This window comes from Manis javanica, chromosome 11 (genome assembly GCF_040802235.1).
Source record: "Manis javanica isolate MJ-LG chromosome 11, MJ_LKY, whole genome shotgun sequence".
In the NCBI taxonomy this organism is placed as follows: domain Eukaryota; kingdom Metazoa; phylum Chordata; class Mammalia; order Pholidota; family Manidae; genus Manis; species Manis javanica.
Window position 1 is genome coordinate 19,559,016 of NC_133166.1, and position 26,414 is coordinate 19,585,429.

The 26,414-nt window shown below is 52.7% G+C and overlaps 1 protein-coding gene across 3 annotated transcripts in view; it reads right to left on the reverse strand.

Moving 5' to 3' along the window:
• Positions 1 to 26,414, reverse strand: part of DGAT2 (diacylglycerol O-acyltransferase 2) — a 37,458-nt gene that overhangs the window by 7,154 nt on the left and 3,890 nt on the right. For 2 of the 3 annotated variants that reach the window (XM_073216000.1, XM_017672083.3), the window contains exons 2-7: positions 15,252 to 15,380; positions 10,118 to 10,225; positions 9,656 to 9,726; positions 3,778 to 3,982; positions 2,995 to 3,169; positions 1,547 to 1,749 (exon numbers count right to left, since the gene is read on the reverse strand). In XM_073216000.1, the coding sequence (XP_073072101.1) occupies positions 1,547 to 1,749; positions 2,995 to 3,169; positions 3,778 to 3,982; positions 9,656 to 9,726; positions 10,118 to 10,225; positions 15,252 to 15,380 (891 nt within the window). The remainder of the gene's footprint in view (positions 1 to 1,546; positions 1,750 to 2,994; positions 3,170 to 3,777; positions 3,983 to 9,655; positions 9,727 to 10,117; positions 10,226 to 15,251; positions 15,381 to 26,414) is intronic. The other variant, XM_073216001.1, reaches the window with a different exon arrangement.

Here is a 26,414-nt window from a genome sequence, read left to right on the forward strand (position 1 = left end):
AAGCCACTCAGTCCCCCTGCCCTGGATGTCCATCACAATGTTGATGGCAGTGAGCATGTGCTATGTGCCAACCATGTGCCAAGAATGGTGCTGAATGTGCTCCATACCAGGTTGTCCCCATTACAGAGAAAACTGAGGCCCAGGGGCATGGGAAACAACCTGCCCAAGTCCACGGGACCATGTAATGGCTTTGCTTTTGCCCTGCTCTATACAAGTCACTTTGCCTCTCTGAGCCTCAGTTTCCTCATCTGTCACATGGAGATCCTTCCTCACAGGGCTTTGCTGAGGATTCTTTGAAGTAACTGACAGGCTTTGAAAAAATGTAAGGGCAGAAAAGGGAAGAGGAGACCCACATTCATCCATCCATCCATTCTTTTATTTTCGTAACCTGCTTTAGCTCCATACCCAACTCATCCCTAAGTCCTGACAGACATTCCTGATTTCTCCCAAGGTCATGTACTTCCCTTTCATCTCTACTATCATTCCCTTGATCCAAGCTGCTGGCTACCACAAAAGCTTCTGGACTGGTCTTATGGCTTCCATTTTGGCCACTCCTAACCCATTTTCTATCCAGCAGCCCTATGATTACTTTAAACTGCAAACTGAACCTCCCTTCCCCCAAACCTTCCAGTAGCTTCCCATGCTTAAGGTGAAGAGCAAACTCCTTCACCTGCACACAGGTCCTTCTCCTTCTCCAGCCACACTTGTGCATGGAAATGTCCCTGCTGCCTCACAGATGAGACCTGGTATGGGATTTGTGTATAGCAAGAGTCAGAGGTGAGCCTGGGTCATGTGACCTAAGATGCAGGGAGTCAGTCTCTGTGTGAAAGTACAAAGCAGAATACTGAGCCGTGAGAACTCCAAGTATTTATGTGAACTTTAGCCCCTAAAGTCCAGGGCTTGCGGCCCACATACTCTGGGTATGATCTTTAGCTTGTGAACCATTCACAAACACACACACACACATACCCCTACAATACGTAGTTCTTTGGAATCCCCTAAACTGTCCCAAATAAACCCCAAACAACACACTTGAAGGACAAGAGCAGCCAGTTTTTTTGCTACACTTCTCACAGGCCTATGCTTTAGTTGATTTTTTTCCTTCTGTTCTTCAAAAATCTATATAATCCTGTTGCTGGAACTAAGGCTATTGTTTGACAAAACCTCTCTTCTTCCCCTTTTGCGGGATAATTCCTATTCAGTAACAGTGTAAGAGTCCCTCGTCCCTGGAGTCCACTATGATCCCCCAGGGCACCCTGCCATTCCCCTCCCGTCTCCCATCTTCACTGTAACCGACTCTTCTCTGAGAGGCACGTAGGCTCTGCAAACACAGAACAGCTGGACTGTGTTCTTGCTTAGCACAGCTTGGCTCACAGTAATGGAACTATCCCCCACCCCCACCGATCATTCCCATCAGCGCCCAATGTGTCCTCACGGGTTAGACGTGGACATCAGAGGCAGGTGGCCTGGATGGGAATACTAACTCGAATAACACTAACTAGCTGTGCGGCTCCCGAGTTCAGGGTCTGCAGGCAGGGAGGCTCACCGACAGTGGTGATGGGCTTAGAGTAGGGCACCAGTCCCCAGGTGTCAGAGGAGAAGAGGCCTCGGCCATGGAAGATGCACGGGGCAAAGCCGATGTACTTCTGGAACTTCTTCTGGACCCATCGGCCCCAGGAGCCCTCCTCAAAGATCACCTGCTTGTACACCTCATTCTCCCCGAAGGAGTAGGTGGGAACCAGGTCAGCTCTGGAAAGGAAAAGCCGGGTCTGTCACAGCCCACCCCACTGGCTTCAGTTCCTCCTGTCAGCCCCCGAGGCCCTGGACTGCTGCCGAGCTCCCCTCCCCCAGAGGCGTACCAGAATCACCTGGGGGATCCCAAACCATATGTCCCATGATTAGCAGATTCAGGAGGCCTCTTTGTCCCCACCAGTGTCAGGGCTTTGGGACCACAAGGCACAGGAAGATTGATAGCCCTGCTCTAGAATGCCGCTGTCTCTCATCCTTCAGGGCCTGCTTCTGCTGGGAAGTTCTCTCTCCACCTCCAAACCACGCCACTCTTGGACCCGTGTCACAGCCCTCAGCATGCTATATTGCCACTGTCTGTCCCTCCCCACTTTCCCCACCCTGAAAGCAGGGACTGGGTCTGATTTGGCCAGGCTCTGGAAGAGCAGCCTGAGGTAAGGTCATGGGGAGCCAGGGAGGGAGGCTGGGTAAGGCCTAGATGGTGTGGTTAGTGCCATCCTTGTGTGTGACTGGGGGCAGCACCGTTTCCTACTCCAGCTACTCCACTGCTGAAAGTCTGTCACCTCATGGCCCTCCTGCTGTGGGCGCCCAGAGCCCAGACTAGGAGGAAATCAGTGGACCTGGTGTCCAAAGGGCTTGGCTCTGCATTTTACAATGTGGCCCTGACTGGGTCACTTAGCCTCCCTCAGTTTTCTCAAATGGAAAATGCAGATGTTGTCACCTGCAGGATTACTGGGGAATCAAAGGTACAGAAGTGAACATGCTTTGTTAAATGAAACATGCTTTGTTAAAGCTGAACAAGTGGCTACACAGAATGTGCCTCTGGTTTTCTAGAAAAGATGACAGAAATCCAAGCTGCCCAGTTCCTCTCTGCCTGTCCTCAGGGTCACTCCTCCAGGAAGACTTCTTGGATATTTCCAGCCATACCATCCTCCATCCTGGCCTCTTGCTCTCCCAGCAAGCAGCATGACAGGTTTTTGCCCCGAGGGCATAGTCCTGCATGTGAGCCTGGCCTCTGAGCCTACCTGTGAGGGCCTAGGGGACACAAGCTACATCTTTGCTCAGACATGCAGGCTACACTTGGGCAAATTTGAAATGAACCTCTGGCCTCCAGCCTCCCCTCTCCTGCAGGATAGTGAACACCCTGGGATCTGGGCCTTGCCTCCAGGAGCCAAGCAGGTACTGCCCTGGGCCAAGCAAAGTTTTGGAGGTGTATGTATGTGTGTGCACGCTGTAGGAGGCACTTACCCATGGCGCAGGGCCAGTTTCACAAAGCCCTTGCGGTTGCGCAGGGTGACCGCATTCTTGCCAGGCATAGAGCTCAGGGACTCGGCTGCGCCCCCCACCACAATGATGATGGCATTCCCACTCCCATTCTTTGAAAGCAAATAGTCTATGGTGTCACGGTTCACAGGGCAGATGCCTGGTGGGAAAGGGGACACACAGTCAGGGCTGCCCATGGATGCACTCCCTACCCACTGCACACAGTCAAGGATAAACAGAAAGAACCCTGGGCTGGGCCCAGACCTAAGCCAACCACTCAGAACTTGTACAGCACAGCATAAGCTATGCCTTTTTCTGAGCCTCAGCTTACTCTTCTATAAAATGGGAATAATGATACAAGGCTGTTTAGGGAACTCATTCATTTAGCAAACATCCCCTGAGGTTCTAACTCTGCTAGGCTGCTTCCAGGTGCTGGAGATCCCAGTGAATCAGGGTGGTGGAGGTCACAGGCAGGTGGATAATGACAGAACCACGGACAGTGATCAGGTTGTTCAGGGGGCAGCAAAGGGGCTCGGGGTGCCTAGAAAAGGGGTCAGAGAAGGCTTCCTAGAAAATATATTATTCGAGTTGAATATCCTGAAGACTATAGCTTTTCCTGCTCAACCCCAATCCACCAGGGAGGCTGCATTTCTTAGCATGGGGCCAGCGAAGAGCACAGTGCATTGGCCTCCCTATCACCCTGCTCCATGGAGAGGATCAAGCCTCTGCAGTGAAGCCCAGCAGAGGCAGAGAGAGGTGGATTCTCACCTCCAGACATCAGGTACTCCCTCAGCACTGGCATCCGGAAGTTGCCAGCCAGCGTGGCCAGGTAAGGCCTTATGCCAGGGAACTTCTTGCTCACTTCCGTGGCTTCCGTGCTGAAGTTGCAGAAGGCACCCAAGCCCATGATGCCATGGGGGTGGTACCCGAAGATATAGTTCCTGGTAGTCAGCAGGTTGTGTGTCTTCACCAGCTGAAGGGAAAACCTCAGGTCAGAGGATAGTGGCCAGGAGAAGGGTACCGGGCACTCGTCCAGAAGGCAGGGGAAGGACAGGTTGTGCCATGTCCCCTGGGACTCTGAGTCTGCAGGAATGGAGTGACTCTCTACCCCTGACTTCAGATTGTCATCACTGGGGCCACAGTGCCAGGTGCTCAGCAGTCACCATTAGGACAGTGAGTCCCTGGGAAGGGGCTGGGAAAGATTCCCCCAGTCCCCTTATTTCCCCAGCCAAACACACCAGATCCTCTTATTCACACTCTGCTAGCCTCCTGCCTTTTCCTCTCTCTGGGCCATTCTCACCACAGCCAGAATGATTGCTCTAAAATCCAGATCAAACCCATCTCCCTCAGATACAGAAGGGTGTCCAGGTTTCATTGGAGTAGAGGCCAAGCCCCTTAGTGTGGCCAGAGAAGGGACACTGCAGCTGGTCTGAATGGAAACTTCTTTCCAGGCAGCCAGGCTCAGCTCAGACTCTGACGCAAGAAGGACAAGGGCCAGCAACAGCTCCGTGCCAGCCACAGTGAAGGCGGAGGTGGTCAGCTGTGTCACTATCAACAAAGCTGCCTTGGGATGCTCCAAATAATGATTGGCTTCCACAGGGCCCAGCCCCTTCCATGGGGCTGGTGGTTTGGAGGGTGGGGTGTATGGTGCAAAGTTTCGCTAAACCCTGAGCAATGAGAGGCACCTGCCCAGCATTATAAGGAAAACGATGGGGGTGGAGGGTGCCAAGATGGACGGAGAGCAAGGGTATTTTGTTTAGAAACATTCTTACATTTCTGATTAGGAAAATAATAATCAGCATTTTAAAAATTCAGGAAAGTAAAAAGAAAATCAAAAGCACACGTCATATCTCCAGATAAAACTGCAGATAAACCTGACATGTTGAGCTCTTTGTATGCTGAAATATACACATGCCCTTTTTTCAAAAACTACAAAATAGAGGCGACATGGCTGGTATCATTTTTGTATAATTTCTACTAGGCATATCATGGCTATTTTTTCTTCTCATATTGCTTCAGTGACATGTCTTCTCACAGCTGTATTATTCTATCACACAGCTGTGCCACATGTAATAGAATTGATGGACCTTTCAAGAGCTTCCAGATTTTCCCTCTGAAATAATACTTCCATAAATATCTGATTGTTTTACTAAGGCAAACTTCTAGAAATACAATCCAAGGTCAAAGGGTATGAACATTGTGGTCTGCGGGCTCTAGAGAGGTGGCACTGATAGCGTTCCCATGTGGAATGCTTTAACGTGCCCACTTCCCCATCCTGGTGCCCATTGGAGGCAGAGTCCCTGGCCATTGGCAGAATATCAAAAGCCTCTGTTTGCTGTCGCTCCAGATATGGGCCCCTCCTGGCTGAGGGAAGGACCTTGCGCTCAGTTTGTGGGGAGAGGGTGCTGGTGGCTTGTCTTGGGAAACTGAAATCTGAATCTTCAGGTGAGGGGATGGAACCTAGCTCTGTAACTGCCAGTGCATATACGTGTGAACAAGACCCCTGAGTTTTCTCCTCTGTTGCCTGGGACATTCACACTCTTCCTGCCACTTTGCTTTGGCAAGCAGATTAAAATTGCTTGAAAACCTGACCAACTCTTAGCTGCCCACCACAGAAATGGGGAAGAGTAGCAGCCCATTCTGTAGCTGGTGGAGAGGGGCAGCTAGGGGGTCTAAAGAGAGCCCAGCTCTCCACAAATTTTGCAAGGTGGTTGTTTTGAGATTTTGCCTCCTAAAAAGCAGGTCCCCCCACCACACTAGCTCTCAGTAAAGCTAGAATGAAAATGCACCCTGTACCAGTTTCCGTGAATAGGAAGGGGTTGAGATAAGACTGAGGCAGCCAGTACCACACTGAAAAGGGCCCCTTTTGCTGCAGAGCTGAGGCAAAAGCTCAGAGGTTGGGCTGGAGGAGCTGTGATTGAGCTATTCCTTTGATTACAAGGTAGAGACCAAGGCCTAGAGAAAGGAGATGCTCCTTCCCCAGAAGTCACAAGGAATCTCCCTCCACCTCTAGGCCAGGCCACCCAGCTGTGCTTTTCTCTGGGCTGCTGGGATGAAGATGTGTCTGTCACCTGGTGGAACCCTAGCTGGCTCTTTAAATCATTTTCTCCCCCTGCCCCATGTTTCTACGTGGTGGCACATTTGGTTTCTGAGGTGCCCTGGGGCACAGTGCAGCTGACTAGCTCTTGTATGCAATCTGGAAGAATGCAAGCATCTGAGGCAGCTTTGCTCTGCCTCTATACCCCGCTCCCTTCCCCCCAGGCTGGACGGTATCCATGCTGGGGGTGGGGAGGAAGAAGGACACTGTTGCTGAAGGCTCTGTTGACATGTTTGCTCTTGTGTCCCCTGTCTCCCATGGCCCAACAGGGTGCCCAGGCCAGGCCTGCTGGCTAACATGAGCCAGGGACATATTCCTGGCTAGACATTCCTCACATGCTTCCTCCCAGAGCAGGAAGGGTGCTCAGATAGGCTTGCCCCACCTTGGCACCATATAGAGGAAGAACCTCAGAACCAGAGAAGAGCAGAGACTTGCCTAAGCTTACGCAGCAGGGCACAGCAGCAGAGGAAGTAGGAGAGAGAACACGGGCCCTGCAGCAGCCAGCCTTGGTTTCCACAGCAGCCCAGCTACTGCCTTGTTCTGTGATCTTGGGACATTCCCTGTGTCTGGGCCTCAGCAGACCCATCTGTGAAATAGGGCAGATGGACAAATAGATGATTCTAAGTTCAGAGAGTCATTCCTAGTCTCCTCTCCAGAGATCCTGCCTATTCCTCGGGGAGAGGTGACCCAGGCACTGCCCGCTCCTCTTCCAGGTAGCCGGAGCTCCTGATGGCTGCTGCTGACGTAAGAGCCCTGCCTCTGCTGGAAGAAGGGATGCTCTCAGGGCCAGCTGAGCTGCTCTGGTGGCAAAGAGCTTCACCAAGAAGGGATGGGGAGGGGTGGGTGGCTGCGTAAAGCTAGAGATCCTTACATAAACTTTGGCAAGAGGCTGGGAAAGGGGGTGGGACAGGAGGGTCACATACAACTCAACAGAGCGTCAGTCCTGACATCAGGTCACCAAGGTCAAACCCTCCTGCTGCACAGAAGCAGAGTCTAAGAGTAAGAGCAGAGCCCAGGTTGAGGCCCAGTGCCCTGGCCTGCGTCAGGCCCAGCTTGGCTTTGGTCCTGTGCCCAGGTCCTTCCCGGAGCCAACTACCACGTGCCCTGTGGCTCTAATTCCCAGCGGGCTTCTTGGAACAGAGGTGTGATAAGGGACACAGGGTTTTGTTTTGGTTCTTTGGGAAGGGCAGAGATCAGTGGGAAGGACACCTGCCCATCTCAGCTTTGACCAGCGGTCATCAGGTCATCCCGTTCTGGGTGCAAAGGGCTCTTAGCCTTAAGGAGGCTTCCTGAGGGGTTGATCACTCTGAACAGAGGGGCCTGGCCCCTGAGGTAAGGGCCCCAGAAGAGAGAACAAATCTGTAATTCCTCACACCCAGCCACAGTTTACCACTTTTAAACACATGAATAGCTCTGTTTTGCAGACAGGGCTAATGAGTCTCAGCAAGCTTGAGAAAACATGCCTGTGGTCCCACAGATCCAGCAGGATCCACTAGATGGTCAGCCTGCATGAAGGCAGGGACCAGGGCTGACTTCTATGTCCACATACGGAGCAGAGCCCAGCACTGCATGGCAAGTAAGAATTTTCAGTTAGTGAATGGCGTGACCGAGCAGGAAGTCAGTCCAGATCTCCAGCAGCAAAACAGAGAGGGGATACCCAGAAAGTGGGGTACAGTCCAATGGGGGAAATCCAGGACTGGTCTCTGCCAGAGAAACAGGCAGGAGGAATTCAGTAGGAAAGACCTGGGATCTGGATTCTTACACTAACACTAGCAGGGACTTGCTGTACAACCTGGGCCAGTCCTTGGCCCACTTTGGGACTCAATTTCTTCACCTCCAGAATGAGAGGGTTGGGCCCTGTGATGCAACAGCAGCCTTGAAATCCTTGCAGCCAGAAAGATGGGGTCAAGAAAAGGGAAGAGCGGGAATCCTGACCCTGAAGGTGCTGGGAAAACTGGACCTAGGCTGGGGTTGGCTGAGGTAGCTGGCCCTGGGGCCGACCCCACAATACCGAGTGGAGGAATGTAGGGCTACCCAGCCACCTCCCCCAGGCAGCATCCCAGGATGTCTGGGTCGCTGACTCACAACAGCACACACACACCACCCTGCATCCTGTACAAACACTTTCACACTCACACCCACTGCCTCCACTCTTCAGATCTACTGCCTTCTGCTGGGTTACCTCAGCAGCTAGGGTGTGCCGGGGCTGGGGAGCTAAGTGAGCTGGCCAGACAGGTCTTTCTCTTGCAAGAACACCCTCAGGATCCTGCCAGAGCTATCTACAATCTACGAGCATTGTCCACTCGCAGAGAGGCCCAGAAGTGTCTGGCTTGCAGATCACAGGCAGGGGGCCAAACAGAGATAGACAGAAAGCCAGACAGAGCTACCAGTTATCCTGTCAGGCCCTTGAGGTTGGGCCCCAAGAAGATGGGTGCTCAGAAGGCCAGTGTGGGGGTCCCAGAGCAGTCAGCTGTGCAGCAGGGAAGAAACCGAGACACCAGCTTGGTCTACACTTGCTTCATGTGGGGACAATGTGCCTGGGAGGTGCGGGGCTCCACGCAGGGCCATGCTGGACTTTTCCTGCCTCTGTCTTCCAAACCTGAGAATCTGCCCGGGCTTATTTCCCACAGCTCTGTGCGAAGGTGGGAAGAGCCCAGACTCTAAGACAGCACTTGGAACCTCAGCTCAGCCCCTTCTAGCCTCATTCGGCTTTGCTACTCTGACTTTCAGTTTCCTCTTTAAAAAGGTATAAAGTTAATGCCTGCCTTACAGGATGCTTTGAGGGTTAAAGGAGACTCCTTGGGGAAAGAGGCTGGCTCCCAGAAGGCTCCCAGTAAGTGGCGATCTCCCTTTTCCACTCCACCTCCTGCCATTCCCCATACCCCAGGCTTCTCCTTGGCCTCAGGAGCCATGCGCTCCTCGTTTCCCTGCCTCTACAGTGCTACTTTTCTCTAAGATGGAGTTCCAGGAGCACCTCCCCCAGGAATCATTTCCAAGCACTGCAGCAACCAGGGTCTCACTCCTATGCCTGTAACATTCACTGAAAAGCAGATAAGCAAATAGCCATTATAGTATTAATAGCACTACTATGATGTGCTCCTCACATCACTCAGGATCTCAGTGCCTGAAACATCTTTTAAATCCAAATGCTAGAACAAGTCTTGTTTCCCTAAGGAGTTAGCAAGCTTCTCCCTTTCCCAAAACAAGAACCAACAACTATCATGTTTCCCTTTTGCTTTGCTTGCCAGGAAGCTCAGAACTGACCATGCAGCTCAACCACCACTACTTGGTTGACCCTTATGGCTGAAATACTAATATTTTTCCCCCAAGTCTTGATTTTTTTCTTTTTACTTGGAATAGCATTATACATATCCTAAATCGCCTCAAATCCTGCATAAAGTGGGGTAGAGAATGAACAGATGTTCATAGTGGGAGGTGTTACATGGTTCAACTCAGCCCACATGCTCACTGTGGATGGGTAGGTTAAGGCTCGAGTGCCAATTTCCCATTCATTCCCACCCTCCTAAAATAACACACATGAGTCTTTACCTGAATAGGAAAGTAGTCGCGAAAGTAGCGCCACACAGCCCAGTTTCGGACCCACTCTGACCTCCTGCCACCTTCCAAGGAACAAAATACAGTGTTGGGAAGGAGTGGGAGTTTGGGTGGGCAACATTTGGGCAGGGCAGACGAGACAGGAGCAGTATGAAACCCTGAGGTAGGTGCCTACAGCCTATGCTGCCTCTCCCCCAGCCCCCACCAGGCCCGTTTCCTCATCCTTCCCTCATGTTACGCAAACCCTCGATTGAGTGTGAGCTCCTAGGAGGACCAGGATGGTGCCCTTTGAGGAGCTTTTAAACACCCCCACCCCAAACCACAACCTGGCCTAGCCCAGTGCTTTTCACAGAGTAGGTGTTAAGTAAAATAAGGCAGCACCTGGGCTGAGGAACTTAGCTTGTGCAGGAGGAAGCGTCCCAGAGGAGAGGAGGCAGGGCAAACGTGGGCTCTTACCTTTCTTGGGCGTGTTCCAGTCAAACACCAGCCAGGTGAAGTAGAGCACAGCGATGAGCCAGCAATCAGTGCAGATCGTGTACATGAGGATGATGCTGCAGGCCACTCCTGGGGAGGGCACATGGCCACAGGTCAGGCCCTGTCCTCCCTGGGTGGGCCTTCATCTCCCCTTGGAGTGACTGTTTCCTGTGGCACTAATCTGGGCACAGCCAGGCGGAGGCGGCCCCAGCCACAGTCTGGGGAGGAACAGGCTCTCAGGGACTAGACCTCACCTGCTAGATTCTGTCTGGGCAGTAGTGCCAGAGGAAGCGACATCAGCTTCTTGTGAAGCTGTCCTTAAGAGCTGTTCTTTCTGTCCCCTCCTTACATGTTCTCCCCACCCAGTACCCAGCACAGCTACTGTGGACAAGGGGCAGGGCCTACCAAGTGCCTGGACATCTTGGGCTGAGCCACTGTCTCAAGTGGCAGAGCAACTTGTACCTCATTTTAGAGGTGAGACCAAGGTTCTAGGGGAGGTAACTTGCCCTAGGTCACCCCACGGGACAGTGGCAGAGCCAGGATTCTAAGTCAAGTCTATTAAGTCCATAATCTGCACTAGGTTTTAGTTTAACCAAAAATCAGGAGCCCCAGAATGCCACTGGAGGGACCTGAGAGAGGGTGGTTCTAGCTCCAGGAGGAAGACTGGCCCCTTCCAACATAATGGAGCCCCAGGCAGTCCCAAGTCAAAGCCCAACAGCCCCCCTCTCAAAACCCCAGCAGGACACGCAGAAGGCTCCCTGGTGCCAGCCTCCATGTGACACTTTGTTCTGGGCCTGCTGGCCATTAGGTTGAATAACTTGGCACAGAAAGGAAGGAATGTCCGTGACAAGCCTGGTTTACCTCATGGCTTGCCCCGAGATGCCCTCTTCAGGGCTTCTGTCTTTCCAATTTTTACCTAGTCTTCAAGGCCTAGTCAGACCTCATCTCTTCAGACCTGTTCTCCAGTATCATACTGTCCTCCCACATGGATCTCCCAACTCTGAATTCTTCACACTAGGGGTCTACACCCTTTTTGTCCCCTGGCACTCAGGACAGAGCCCAGACAGCAGGTACTCATGCTCAGTGGAGGCATGGCCTCGGTCCAGCACCCCCTCCAGCCCGGGGAGGGGAGCCGACCCTCGCTGTGTACCCATTTTAGGCTGGGTATCGCACTAGTCATGGATGCTCTCGGGCTGCCTGGCTCTGGATTCCATGCTCTCTTCTTCCCACCATGCTGAGCCTCCTCTGGTTTCCCGAGGGAAAGGGGAGTGCCAGACACAGACTCCCCATGAACCTAAGGTCAGGCAAGTGTGGCTACAATCCAGTCCTCTTCTAGACTTCTGAGCTAGCTTTTCCCCAAGGTAGCTAAAAATGGGACAACTATCTTAGGTGGGGCAATGAACACAGAGTGACCAGGAAACCCAGTTTTTCAGGACCAGCTTAGGAGTGTGACATCACAGACAGGGAGGATGAGTCTCCAGGCAAGCATCTGCAGACTATGAAACCCTGTCAAAGGCAAACGTATTTGCAGCAGCTTGGTGAATGGCTATATCTAAGTTAAGGCCACTTACAAAGTTATTCACAGTGCTGAGAATTTGCCTATGGTCCCCTTCCTTCAGTCTGGAAAAAGGGTTACTCTGGCGCCCCCAGAAGCCACAGGTACCCAAGCTCCTTCAGAGGCTAGGCAGATGCTCCAGGTGGGCCTGAGTAGGGCTGCAAGGTGCAGGCAAGAGTCTGAGCAGCCTGGAAACCTAGCTGCCATCAAACCCCTAACTCTTTTGAGAGGTAGAGGGACCAGAGAGGGCTGAGGCCCAAGCCCCACTGCCTAGCTGTCTGCGCTCTCAGGGAAGGTGGAAATCCCTATATTATGTCCTCACTCTGATGTTAAGGCAGCCTGGATGGAGGGAGGGAGAGCAGATTGAGTTTGGAGACTACATTCCAGTTCTGGTTGTTCTCGGCTGGAAGGTCCATTTGCCCTGATCCCCCTGAACCCTCTCACAGCGCTCGCCATCGGTCTCACTGTTATCTGCTTCCTCCAGCAGGCAGCCCTCCAGCCCAAGCTTCTTGGGAGCCGGAACTAGGTCACATAACCTCTCCCACCCCAGCAACCAACACAGGGAAGCTTGATGGAGCAAAAAATGAACTAAACCACCAAACGACCTTCCTTCAGAGCCTCATGAGTCCACTGAACAATGGGTTCCCTGCTCCACCCATGTAGGTCATGGGGCTGCAGCAGAAGCCAGCTCGACTGGGCCCCTGACATGGAAACGGCTGCTTACAGACCCTGCCGGCTGCACACGTAGATGGCTCAGGGCCTCCTTCACAATTACCCTCTCCCCACATGTCATGGGGATGCTCTTGATTCAAAAGAGTGGTCCCTGAGGACTGCTGGAGGGCGGTCTGTGGTTGCTCAGGGGCAGGGAGGCAGCAGTGGGGCCCTATAAACAGTACACACGTGCTCCTTCATGAAACCTGGGCCTGCCACTCACTGGCCATGGCCCATCCCTGAGCTTCAACTTCCACAACAAGGATTATAACAACATGATGTGTGAAGGGGACTTAACACACAGTGTCTAATCTGGAGATCCATGGACTTGGAAGGGGGGAAAAGTGACATCTTAATTTCCATCCATCTCTCAAAGAAATGTAGCATTTCCTCCATTTACAAATGTAGCGGACCACACTGGTATTAGCAGTACCTGTTGAGTGATACCAATAGAAAACAAAAGCATTTTCATACCACACTTACAGCAGTTGCAGATATCTTAGAAAATCATTTATTCCCATCACTACTTAAGAATTATAGTAATGACTACACCTGCTGCTAGATCTTTTTATTTAATAAAGAAGCACATGTGTTGTTACATGGTCTAATTTGATTTCTTAATGTATACATAGTTATATTTCAGTATTGTAGGTTTCCTGTGAAATCCAATGTTCTTGGTATTTCACATTTAAAAACACTGAGGAAGGCTTGTAGCCTTTACCAGAATGCAGGAGGGGTCCACAAACCCTGGCACAAAAATGGTGTAGTCACTGTGTTCTTGAAGCATTTCAATGGGGTCACAGCAGCCTTTGCAAAACCAGGTAGGCCTCTGCCAGCAGATTTGGGTGGCAGTGGGAGGGAGAGCCTGGAGCTGCTCAGGGCAGTAATTAGCAGCAGCTCAAAATACCTGTCTGTCTAACCCACCTACACAAGGGCATAGGGAAGATGCTGGGCTGGTTTCTGGGCTGTGGCTGGGCTTGATTGAATGGTAACCTACAATCTGGAGCACAGGACAGCCCATTCCTGTCCCGTGCTGCTCAAGTTGTGTTTCTACAAGGGGCTCAGCTCCCCATCATCCAAGCTCTGACCCACTAAGACAGGGATCGTGGTGGCTTCTCCATGCAAATAGAGTTGAAGGCAGCTGGTGCAGCAGACTAGGCAGGGGTTTGGGAAGTTAGCAGAGTCCATGGGGTCTTGTCCTGGTCCCACTACTTCCTCCTCGTGTGATTCTGGGCAAGGCTCTGATCCCCCTGGCCCCTGCTTCCTATCTGAAAATGGAGGGGGTTGCACTGTGCTCTCTATTCCAGGATTTTAGTAAGTGCTGAATGTGGGTCAAGTTGGGGGTCTGAGCCTGAAGCAGCCAGTTTAATTTGCTCTACTCTCCAGAATATTACCTTTTTGAGGCTATATGTCCCTATAAGAATCTGAGGACAGCAATTGCCCTTCACCCCAGAAAAATATGCACATACTCCCACTTGTAATTTTGTACCTAATTTTAGGGTTCATGGGTCTCTTAAAGCCCACTTTTAGGCTTAAAAGTGAAGACTGGCTGTTTCAGACCAGGTCCACTGATTCTGAGGTTCTGGTAAGGTGAGATCCCTGGGGAGTGCTCTGGCCTTCTGCATTTAATGAACTTCAGAGTCTCAGAGGGTCACTGAACCTCCATGAATTTCCATCTGTGAAGTTGGAAGATAAGAAAAGACACAGCAAGTGCCTGGTACACTGTGGGGGCTGTCCCACTACATTCCAAGTAGCACTCCTGTCCCATCCCTCTGCCTGCCCTGCCCTGGGTTCTGCCCAGCGCCCAGAGAGGGAGGGAAAGATTGGACCTGCCTTGGAGATGTGGTCCCAGAGGCCCCTGTGTATACTAGAAGGACGGCCGCTCTGCACTGACATGTAACTCCTGATAAACCCCCTCAGCCCTGAGGAGGTGGGGCACCCGGTGGGACTTGCCCACAGGTGCTGGCATGTGCTCTATGATGCTCTGAGACAGGTTTGTCCTGAGGCGCTGGGTGGCCACTTAGCTGTGCGAGGACAGAAGCCTGGGGAAGACAAGAGCTGCTGGGACAGCAGGGACTGGCCCCAGCATGGGCTCTCCCGCTCCCAGACAATCCGCCACGTCCTGAACCTGGTCTGGGCGGCAACCCAGTGTAGGAGGGCACCAACCTGGCCCTGCAGAGCACTGAGAGGGGAGGTGTGGAGAGAGAGACGGGAAGCCACTGGGGACTGTTCAGCAGAAGGTGGGTGAGGGCTGGGGGTGGGCTCTGTAGGTACTTCTCAGCAGTAGCTCCCATTTAGCGGGGCCCCCATGACCAACCCTGTGCTACATGCTCTCGTTCCCCATCTTCAACCTCTACAAAAGCCCTGTGGAGCAGGCAGCCTTTCTGCCACATTCAAAATGAGGAAACTAACTTCCACAGAGCTCAAGGAACCTGTGTGTGGTCACAGAGCTGGTCTGTGGTAGAGTCAGGACTCCAGTGGGCGCTGCACCATGCAACACAAAGCAATAGACCCGCTGGAAAATGTCTGTTGGTAGCCAGGGTGGCACACGGGAAAAACACAGGTTTTGGGGATCAACAGACCTGGATTCAAATCTGCATGATTTTGGACAAGTTATTTACCTTCTTTGAAACTTGAGCTTCATGTCTGTAAAATGGGATCTGTACTCCACCTCCTACTGAATCTCCCTGAGTCCCATGCATGCCTAGGGGTAGAGCACTTCATCAGGGACCCAAAAGGTGGTAGGTGGAGGACGTGCTCACCCCTCACTCCTGAAGGGCAGAGCTCTTGCTCTAACCTCTGCTGGGGAGGTGACCCCCGCCTGCCCTTGCCCTTGAAGCTCCGGCTTACCTAGCACAAGGAAGGACAGGACCCACTGTAGCACCGAGATGACCTGTAGCTGCTTTTCCACCTTGGACCTGTTGAGCCAAGTGATGGAGAAGAGGTCCTGGAGGGCGGAGAGGATGCTGGAGCCGGTGCCTGCAGCACAGGGGAGATGTCAGCCTGTTGCCACCCTTCCTGCCAGCCTCAGAGTCCCCAACACCAACGCACTCTCACAGGTGCCTTCCTAGATGCTAGAGGAGCATGGGCCACAAAATCAGACAGACCCGGGTTCAAGTCCTAGCCCTGCCTCTCAATAGCTTTGTGATTCTGGGTTCTTCACCACTTCCCCAGACTTGAGTTCTATATACACCCAGTGGGAATGGTGTCCCTCTCATAGGACCATTTTTGAGACCAAATGAGGAATCCAAAGAGGCTGGAGGAGATTATCAGTAACTGCCAATTCTCTTCCCTCCCATTCACCCCAAACTCCTGTCCTTATCCTTTATCTGGACCTAGTACAAATATTTAATCTTTACTATCTGAGTCTGAAAGGCCAAGGACAGAGGTTCAACATCCAATTTGCAATGTTTTTTTCCCTAAATGTACTTTGAGCACCCCAAATCCCCACCCCACCCCTACTTTTCCCAGGACTGATACGCCTCCTTAGGTTGCTCAGCCCTCTTGTCCCCACCCCCAACACCACCAATACCACCATGACTACTGCCTTCTGAGGGATTTACCCTTTCAGCTGGACTCAGCGCCCAAAGCTTGGGGCCCAGAGAGGAATTAGGCGGGAGCCTTTGCTTCAGCAAAGGATCTAGTAGCCAGTGAGCCTCAGGCCGCCTGGAACATTGAGGGCTGCAATTAATGTTTGCTAGCAAGCAGGTGCCAACCCTAGAAGTTAGGACAGATGTGTCCACTTAATTAGCTCTGTGGCTATACATCCCGGACTCCAGTGGCTGTGGGCAGTGAGACCAGAAGGCCTGCTGACTATAAGGGAGGCAGTGCTGGGGAGAGCATGGCAAGGTTCCTAGTCCATAGCCATTCCTTCCAGCAGCTGGACTAACAGGGTGGGCCGCTCTAAAGCCCCACATCTGCTGAGCCCCAACTGCATGCCCTTCACTCAGCACATCTTCCCTAAATGCCTACTGTGTGTTGGTCAAACATTCCTTCACACCACTCACTCTGCAAGGCACTGAGTCACAATATTGTCCTTAAGGGTCTTATGACCTTTCACCCTGGCCTACTGCTGGGAGAAGGAGGGAAAGGAGTTTAGAGGCTTACACTCAAGCCTTTGCATTTCTTTAAAATATGCAGAGCAACAATGTCACTGCAGAGTTTAGAAAGGTTCATAACCCTCATTAGCTGAAAGTTAAATAATTGTTTGGGCTTTTAGGAGGCATGTAGATAATTCCAGGCCTCAAAGCAGACACACCAGTACTGTTCCCTTTACCTGGTCTAATAGATCAAAGGGAGGGGCCTTGGTACAGCAGAGGAGTCAGACTCCAGTTCAAACGTTGGTTCTACTGTGTGACCCCAGGCAAGACCACAAGGGCTCACTTCCATACCTTCAGGGCATGGCACATACTGGGAGCTCAGTAACATCTAATACTTCCCAGGCATAACTTGGGTGGAGGTGGCAGTATGTGAACTCACAAAGGCAAATAAAGAGGCTGGGCCACAGAGGCATTCCTGAGGTTGGCACATAACTGCTTCTTCACCCTCTGTATAAAAATCCTGCCATAGAAAGGCCCTTTCTACTGCCATACTTTCCCAACAACCCAGAGCCTGAGGGCCATCTGGGGTCATCTATTATAGTCCAATTGGACCACCAGGTGGACTGAGAGGAGCAGGCCCAGAGTTACTCAAGCAGTGGGGCCAGGGGTGGACCCAGGATTCCTGTTCCCTGCTCAGGGCACCTCCCTGTGCCCCACAGCAGGTGCAAAGGGCTCGTACATTTGTGCATGGGACATAGCAGGTCCAAGGGTGGGCTGGGCTCGGGGCCTAGTAAACCCATCCAGAAGTGGGGAGAGGCCTCAGTAAGTACATGTGGGAGTAAGTGAAGCCCAAGCACAGGCCTGGGCCTTTGATACAAAGGCTGCCTCTGCCTCCTGAGCTGTGTCAGAGGAAGTGAAGCAGGAGCCTTGGCGGGTAGGGGTAGGCTAAGGGGTAGATGGGTCCTGCTCTGGGTCTGGGGGACAGCTGGTAGGGGGCCCACCTTCTGCTGGGCAGGGAGAGAAGGCAATGGAGGGAAGGCCATCAGACATTGTCTCATTTGAACACTTCCCACTGCGGCAGGACCCCAAGGTCAACAGCCTGAGGAGTATTTAAGGAAAGGACTTGAAACTACTGAAAAGATGTGAAACTTCCTCATGCCAAATCCGTATCTGTCCCTTAAACTTACTAGAGGTCTCTCACAATTAGATCTAAGGTCAGAGCACAGGAGCTGCTGACAGGCTGGCTCACCCCTCACCCTGTTAACCAGCCAGAAGGAAGAGGCCTGAGGCACGCATACAAGCACCGTGGCACATCCGCCAGAGCCAGGCTTCTCCCACACCACTCAGTCGGTTCTCACCCTGCCTTGTCCCAGCTACTTTCCACAGGCCACTCTGCCACCAATAGGAAGCACAGAGTCCCCTGAGTGACAGGTGCTCCTGCGGGAGTCAGAGGGAGGTGCTGCCTGGAGCAGGAGCCCAGAGGGAGCTGCTGCTCTGGGTTCTTCAGGCCCAGGTTCCTCCAGGGCTTCCTTGAGGCCAGATGATCCCAAACTGGCTAACCATAGAGCCCAGCCCTGGAAGCTGGCCTGTCCATGATGCTGAACCCCAGTCCCAGTGGAAGCCCCCATGGACCTAAGAAATATCAAGCCATTATTCCTTTGCCTAGAATGTCCCTCCTTGCCTTGCCTACCTTTTAAGTCCTTGACAAGGGAATAAGGCTTGTCCTTCAAAATCCAGATAGGGCAAGCATTTGGAAAAAGGTTGTCTTTCTCCGGGATTATAAATTCTAAGGTCCATGCAAGCCTGGAACTGTAAGGACCCATCTTTCTGCCTTCTCCAACCTGCCACAGAGAGCGCCTGTCTGGAGATAAGTCAGGAGAGGTCGGCAGAATAAGAAATGAGAGAAAAGGAGTCTTCCTCCTGGGCTCCCAAAGCCCCTCACCCTGTCCTGACTGCTGATTACAAGTCCCTTCTTCCACATGCTGGCAGCTGGGGTCAAGGCCTGGGTCTGACCCACGTCTGGGCTCCCAGTGGCCTGCCAGGGCTAGCCCAGAGTGGACACTCAGAAACTTTTGCTGAGTGAGAGGAAGAGCGGGTCTCTGTTCCGGCTGTTCCTCAGCCCCTCCCTGCAGGGCTGGGTGACAGGTATGCTGCCCATAAGGCCCATGAAGTTTTGGGGCCCCCAAAGCACCCCAGAGGCATTCAGATTCCCTCCCAGGCCCTTGAGTTTGGCATCATCACTCCTATTTTGATGGTGATAAAAAAGGCTCAGGGAAGTGACATGGCCAAGGTTATTCGGCCAAAGGGTGGCAGAGTCAGACTCAATTTAGGCCCAACCTCCAAGCCTGTGTTCTATCCCTAGGCAGCAGGCCCTCCCAAATTCCTCCTCTCTTCTCACAGTGAAGTTGGGGAGGGCTTCAAGGGGACCAAGGAAATCGAATGACCTGCTTTCCTTCAGAGGGGCAGGCCAGGAGCAGGTACCTCTCTGGGTTTCAGTTTCCCATCTTTAAATTGGAGGTGGGGAGGATGAGCACTGTAATCTCTCTTACCGCTCAGACCCTCCTGAAGACACCACCTAGAGGCTCGTCACCTTGCAACAGCCCTCATACAGCTGCCTGGCAGATGGAAAATGAGGGTTCAGCTGGGCACCCCCAGGTCACTGCCAGCCCTCACCACCTGTCAGCACCTCCTCTGCCTTGGCTGGGGCTGCAGGGGCCCAACAGAAGCTGGTGTGCACACCAGTGCTGCAGTAAGATGCCACAACCTTCACATCCAGCCTGATCGTCCCCGAGTCCTGAGTGGGGCCAACAGGGAGCCTCAGCCTCGAGTCAAGCCCCAGCGCCATCTGCTTCCTTGGTGCCCCTCCCCCAGCCTCTCGGCATGCTGTGCTCTGCACACTCCCTCTCAGTACCTGCCCCACCACAGCCAGTATCCGTTTCCTTGACCAGCCTCCTCTGCCAGTGTCTCCTGGGTGCCAAGGCTGGTACCTGATTTGTGTGTGGGTGCCCAGGGCCCCAGGGCCTGGAGTGAAAAGGAGCTCATAGAGGTTTACTGCATGAACGAAAAAACCCGTAAGCCTCTGACACAGGTGAAAGCCAGATGCCCAAGTCAGACCGAGCTGCCTAACAGAAGGCTCCCAGCCCCATCACTGAGGCCCCCAGGACAGAGATGGGGTGGCAGATGCAAGCCTCTCCCACCCTCCTCAAGCATGAGTTTCCCCATCCATGATGAGAACAGAGCCCATTCTACAGATGTCTTTTTCATGGAGGCAAGACAGGCCATAGAGTAACTTGACTAGTCCTATGAACAAAAGTTTCCAGTAGCCAGTTCAAATAGTGGCTCCAGGCACCATTTATCTTACAGCTCATTGGCTCCTCGCTTTGGGGTGGGCAGAGGGAGTGGAGCTGCCAGAGAGGTCCACAGCAGCTCTCCTGCACCCAGAAAGGAATATCCCCCCACCATGCCTATATGGGCTGTCACTGTCCCCCAGCACTCCCAGGGAAGGTAGACAAAGCAGGAATGTGCAACCCATCTCACAGAGATGGAAACTGAGGTGGGATGAAGCCACAAGAGGTCAAACCTCTTGTGGGCAGGGTGTAGAGGGGTCAGGACTCAAGGCAGGTATTTGGACTCTGTCCCTCCTCACTTCCACGACGCCACGCTATAGGGCTGGTTCTCATGACACCAGCCAGTCCACACCCAGACCTCAGGAACACACCCCTGGCTGGGAGAGCTGCCTGCTTGGCCCCACACCATGTCCCAAGTCTAGTGGGGACATTCTCCGGTAGACTGGCTGTGCAAGGAAGGTGAACCCCTACCTCTGTGCTCCCAGAAATCGAGCTGCGCTGCCTGGGCTAAGCAAAAGCTGCCTGCAGCAGTGGGGCCAAACATCCCTTGGTCCCAGGGCCCAGCTGGATGTGTGAACACCTCCTTGCCCAACATCTGATAGCAGAGTGACCAGGGAGTCTGCACCCAGGCTGACGAAACCTGAGCTTCCTCTAACACACACGAGGGGCAGGACCTGAGCGCCAATCCCTGTACTCTGAGAAAGGGCCCTGGGCCAGCTCTGCCCGTGCATGGCTGCTTGGGTGAGTCCCTTAGCTTCTCTCAGCTTCAGTTTCCTCATTTGTAAAGGGACGATAAAAATCCCTACCTCACAGGGTTATTGGGAAGATTAAATGGGGGGAAAAATGTATTTAAGGTACATTCGGCATTTGTTAAGTGATTAAATGGTAGCTACATCATTGCTTCTACCATTGACGAGGGGGAAGGGGTATTAATAATGAGCAAACACAAATTTTTAAGATGTGCATGGTCATGAGGTTGTGTGTTTTGAGAACAGGCAGAATGAGGACAGTGGCAGGGGAGACCGCAGGAGGCAACCAGGCCTCAGCAGGGCCCTGCAGACAAGGTCTGGGGGATGAGGAGGAGGACAGTGGACATGGGGTTGGGAGCAGCTGCCAGACTCACAGGGAGTTATAAAGAGAGAGGCCCGAACAGGGAATGGGGGTTCACATTTACCCCAAACAGAAGCTGAGAACAGACAAGTCAAAAGGCTTGAACAGCCAAAAGTGGCTCCTGGAGGAGGTGGACAGAGGAAAGAACAGAGTTAAGATGTGAAGCACAGAACACCTCTGAGGCGCCAAGCACTGTGCTAGCCACCAAGGAAATCGCAGGGAACACGGCAGATAAAAGTCCTACCTGTTACAGGATTTAATCTGCTAAGGCAGAGAGAAAGCACTACATATAACCCCATGATGTAATGTTAGGCAGTGATGAAGAAAATTAACCGTGGGGTAAAGAGCTAGACAGAGGGGCAAGAAGATCCTCTGACCTGCAGAGAGGAGGCACCAAGCAAGGCCGGCCTCCATGGGGAGGCTGAAGCACATGTAGACAGCCGCTGGGCAGGCCTCACGACAACTCACACTGCCTCCTCCACCCACCTTCCTTATTGGCATCTGGGGGGTAGTGGGGCACGGGGCGCCAGCCTGGAGAAGGTGCCAAGGACAGGTGGCTGGGCCTTAGCAGAACCGGGCCTTTAACTTCTAGGATGTGTAGCCTTGGTGAGTCACTTCCTGTACAAGCCTCAGTTTCCTCATTTGTACAGTGGAGCTAATACCTACCTCGCCAGGCTGTGGTGAGAATTAAATGAGATAATGTATAGGTAAGAGCTTCATAAGAAGTAAAGACCTGCATGAATGCTAGATAATTATCAAGTGAGCCTTGGTTTCCTCTCCCATCTCATGAGTATGACAACCCCTGCACTGTCTGGAAGCAGAGGCGTCAGCAGGCTTGGGATTCAAACCCTGGCTCTGACTCTTACCTGCAGTGAGACCCTGAAAGTCACTTCCCCTATTTGAGTCTTGGTGTCCTCCTTAGTTATGATCCAGGATTGTTGTGAGGAATCTAAACTTATGGAAGAGGGACAAAGAGTATCGGGCACATATGTTAGAGAGCTAGAAGACGCCAGTGAGGTTGCAGAGAAGTGGACAGCCTCTAGAAGTTCCCTGGATGGGGAATTCATCCTGCTAGTGTTCCCAGCCCCAAGGATGTCACAGCTGGGCCTACCTGGACCTAAGCTTCGCCTTGGGCCACCAGAGGCCAACTGGACAGGGAGGAAGTCACCCCAACCTACTCTAACTGGGTACAAGTCTACATGGGGGCCACCCCTGGCTGACCCCTCCAGGCCCAGGAAGGGCCAGGAAGCTAGGCCAAGTGCCATAGAGATGTCACCTCCTCAAAGCCCCTTTCAGTGGGAGTCCACACATGTGGTGATGAGAAGGCCACTCATGGTTAGGGAGGGTCATGTCTGTGGATTCTAGAGTCTCAGTCCACAGGGGATGCTCCTGCAGCCTTGCACATGGAACCGTCTGCATTCTGTGCCTCCCCATGCTCTGCCAGATACTCCTTCCTTCCAGGAAGTCTCCTCACATTCTCTTGGCCCTGCCTATAGTCCCCACAAGGTAGAGTCCTGGGACCTCCAGCTCCAGTCTGATCAGTTGTTTAGCTCACAGTTAGTGGGCACCTGCCAGGTACTGAGTACTGGCCCCTCAAAGACATTCCTTGTTCCTCCTGGCTGACCCTTTCTCAGAGAAGCTCCCCCTACCCAACTCACTGCCCTACATACCCCACCTCACCCCTACACTCAGCCTCTTTCATTATGGGGAAGAGCGTGCATTTTGTTTGCAGGAAAAATGTCTTGTTCATCTGGGTCCTGTGCCCAGCATGAGGTCAGGCACAAAGCACGTGCTCAGTCAGTGTGCTGAAGGCCTGGACGCTCGAGGGGCCTGTGATGAATAAACAGTGTCTAGATAAGCACAGAGAAGCCCCAGCCAAGACAAAGATCAAATATGGCTTTCTGGGGAATGAGAAGGGACAGGTCTTCTTCAGTAGGATGGGGCAGGGCTAAAGGCAGGGGCAACAATGGAAGACCACAGTGAGAGGGAGAGAAGGGTGGAACCCAAGTGTTCATATTCATTCAACAAGTGCTTTCTAAGTATCCTTTACATGCCAGGTGCTGCACTGGGGTGGGAGCTGCCAGACCCTGCTTCTCCTCTGCTTTACGGGCATCTGCTGGGCTGAGCTCTGACCCTGGGCCACCCACCCACCATGGCTGTAGAGACAGGGCTTTGAACAATTGGCAGAGAGAGGACATCTGGGCCAGGGAATCCAGGGGAGGCCCCAGTCTGGGCTGGAGGATGTTCTTAGGGATGCCTTTCTGGAGGAAGTAATGGGTCAGGTGAGATATACGGATGAGTAAGAGTTTGCCAAGTTTACAGGAGGGAGGTGCAGCGTTAGGACCTCAGGTCCTAGGGTCCTGCAAATGGCATTTGCAAGGGCCTGGAAGGGAGACGGAGTATGAGTTTGAGGAATTAACTGCAAGCTAGTTCAGCCAGACTGGAGCATAGTGAGTGTGTGAGTGGGTGAGTCTGGTTGAGAAAGTGCAGACAGAGCCATGAAGGACCACCCATGCCAGGCCAAGGAGTCCAGGGGTGCACCCTGAAGGCCAGGAGGATTGTTGCCTACCCCTCCCATACCCTCTGCCAACTTCAGATGGTGCTTGAGGCAACTAGCCAGCCATTTATCTGGCCCCAACACACTGATGAACTCTTTTCTGCCCTGTAAGGGTTAGGTGCCCTTACAGCAGGGCCCACTGGGATGTCTGGCCCAAAAGGAAAGCCAAACCACTGGAAGCCAACACAGACTGGGTTGGGTGTAGTGGCTAGAAAGCTCCTGGCTTGGCCATCAGGACCCTGCATGGGCTCAAGGGATTCTTGCTTGTCTGTCCACACAGCCTCCTGCACAGGATCCTGGCAGGGCGCCAGGTGTGTCCTGAGTATCTACAGATACACTGGGATCCTGGGTCTCCTCATCCCTCTCTAGGTCTGTTTCTCCACTGGCACTAAATTAGGGGGTTGGGTTGCATTACCTGAAATCTGAGGTCCTGAACACTTGGGCCTCTGTAACCTGCTAGAATCTACTAAAAAATTTATCCACCAGAGATCCCCCGAAGAGACTATAAACTCCTCCTTGAGCTGCTCCAGAAGCCTGGATGTTCAAGTATTTGGTTTTCATGAAATAGGGTAGAGTCTCCTGGGAGGTGAGGTCAAGGGAGTGAGCTGTTAGGATACCATGTTCCTGAGACCCTGGAGCTGAAATTAGGCCCCAGGAGGTGATTGCTGAGGACCCCAATGGCCCACTTCCCACTCCCCACCTTCTGACACATTAAAAATAGCTATTGAAGTGGGAGAGGTTGCCATGGCAACACTAATCAAGGAGTCCTCAAAATAGGCCCTATCACAATACACAAGCAAGTGTGGAGAGCTAGGTTTTCCTGGGGGCATTCACCTGGGACCCAAGCAGGACAAGAGCCCAGGTTCCCAAGGACAAGCGAGAACAAGAATGAGGAGGAGGTTGGCCCCCAGGGTCCCACAGCAGTCAGGGAAGGGCTGGAACCGCATTTCTGCAGCAGAGCTGGGATGCCCCTGTAGGCCATCTCATCCAGCCCTCCTCGCTGTGCGGAGGAAGACACCAGGGTCCCAAGAGGGCAGGGTCCTGCCCAAGGTATGGAGGGGAGGCAGATCCAGAGTCAGGCAACTGGCCCTTTGCTCAGGACTGTTAAATCTGCTTTAATTATAAAAGGAATACACATACGCTGTTTCTGTTGCTTTGCCCACGGGTTAGTGGGTTCAGTTTCCTAGGTCTGCACCATAACCTGGACAAATACTCATCACACTTTGGTCCATTTTATAGAGGAGAGTCAGGAAGGGTTAGTGGCTTGCTGAGGCCACACAGTAGTTCAGGAGCAGAACAGGGGTTAGACTGACTCCAGGCCCGACTCCTAGCCCCAGGCCCTCAAAATCTGGCAGCTGTAGCTCCTTACCAGGAGGCCCCAGAAGTGGTAGAGGCCAAGACACTCAGAGTGCACCAGGCTCCTTCCCCAAAAGCTCTCAAATCTCCCCTCCCCCATCCCCAGATGGTCATAGGTGAGCCTTCCCAAGCCAGGTACAGTCTCCCTTGTCTCTGCCTCTCAGCACACCAGGACCTCAGCCCAGGTTCATCACTCAGAGGTCCTACAGTCAGACTGCCCCTTCCACACAAACTTCATGCCTCTATTTACGCTGTTTCCTGTACCTGAATGTTCTTGCCTACCTTGCTGATGCCTATTCATCTTGCAATACCCAGAAAGAATGTCACCTCCTTCAGGAAGCCTTCCCTTACTTCCCCAAGATGATGTAGCTTTCCCACCCTTCCTCCAGGCCACCACAGTTCTCCATGCTTCCTTCCCTCTCACTGCATAGACCACAGTGCACTGTCACCCTATGCACATCTCCCTAGTCTCACTTCCTCAAAAGAAGGGACCAGGGCTGATCAGTTTGTGAGCATTACAGAATCTTATGCAATGCACAGGAGGTGCTCCATCGATAAGCTGAAGGCCCACCATGGTAGAGCCTTCCTAAGTGCCCCAGAGCGGAGTCTGCCACTCCCCGGAATGTTGGGAACCTGTTGCATGTATCACACAGGATAAATGACAAAGACTGACATGAGCACAAGTTAGTCTACAAAGCACTTTCCAGTCCTGTTCATTCAAACCCTCACATTCTTTAGAAGTTGAGACTTCTGATCTTGGAAAATAAGAGATCCCCAGAGAGGAAATGAGCTGCCTAGCCATGTCCCAAAGGGATGGAACCTGGCTCCCTGGCTTCTAATCCCTGGGAGCCGTGAGGGGGACCAGGTGAGTCTGGCTCCACCCTCTTGGCCCTCAGCCCCAGAGCCAGCTCTTCACAGACGGAGGGTGTCTCCAGGGTAGGGCAGAGCTGAGCCCTAGCACTGAGCCCAGGCAGGCACTGAGGCAGCCTGAGGAAGGATAGAGGAATCACACCGAAGCTAAAAGCAGGGCTCCCTACCAAGAGGGACTGGGTGGCTCTCAGGAGGGCTGAGATTCTTTTAGTGATTCACTCTTCAACAAATATTTACTGAGCACCTACTATATGCCAGGTGCTGTGCCAGATTCTGGAGACACAACACAGAAAGACAAGGGGCTGACATTCTTATGGGGTGGGGGGCAATTACCTAAACAGATAAGGACACTGATAATTTAGGTAATGGTAAGGGTTAGAAACAAGATAATAAGATGCAGTGACTAGGGGAGGCTCTCTAGATTGTGTGGTCAGAAAAGACCTCAAAGAGGAGGCTGGATCCAAATCAGAAGCCGGCCATGCAAAGATCTGGGCAGAAGAGCAGCACATGCAAAGGCCCTGAGATGGGACTGAATTGGTGGAGATGCTGAAGGAACAGGAAGCCCACAGGAAGTGCTAGAGCACAACATGGTAGGATAGGAGGCTGTGAGGTGGTGGGGGCTGCTCATGTGGGGCTCCATGGCCACATGGAGGAGTTTAGAACGCCTGAAGTAGGGTGAGGGGCACCTGGCAGTTCACTGGCATCAAAGCCCTGGGGGCTTGTGGTGTCTCTA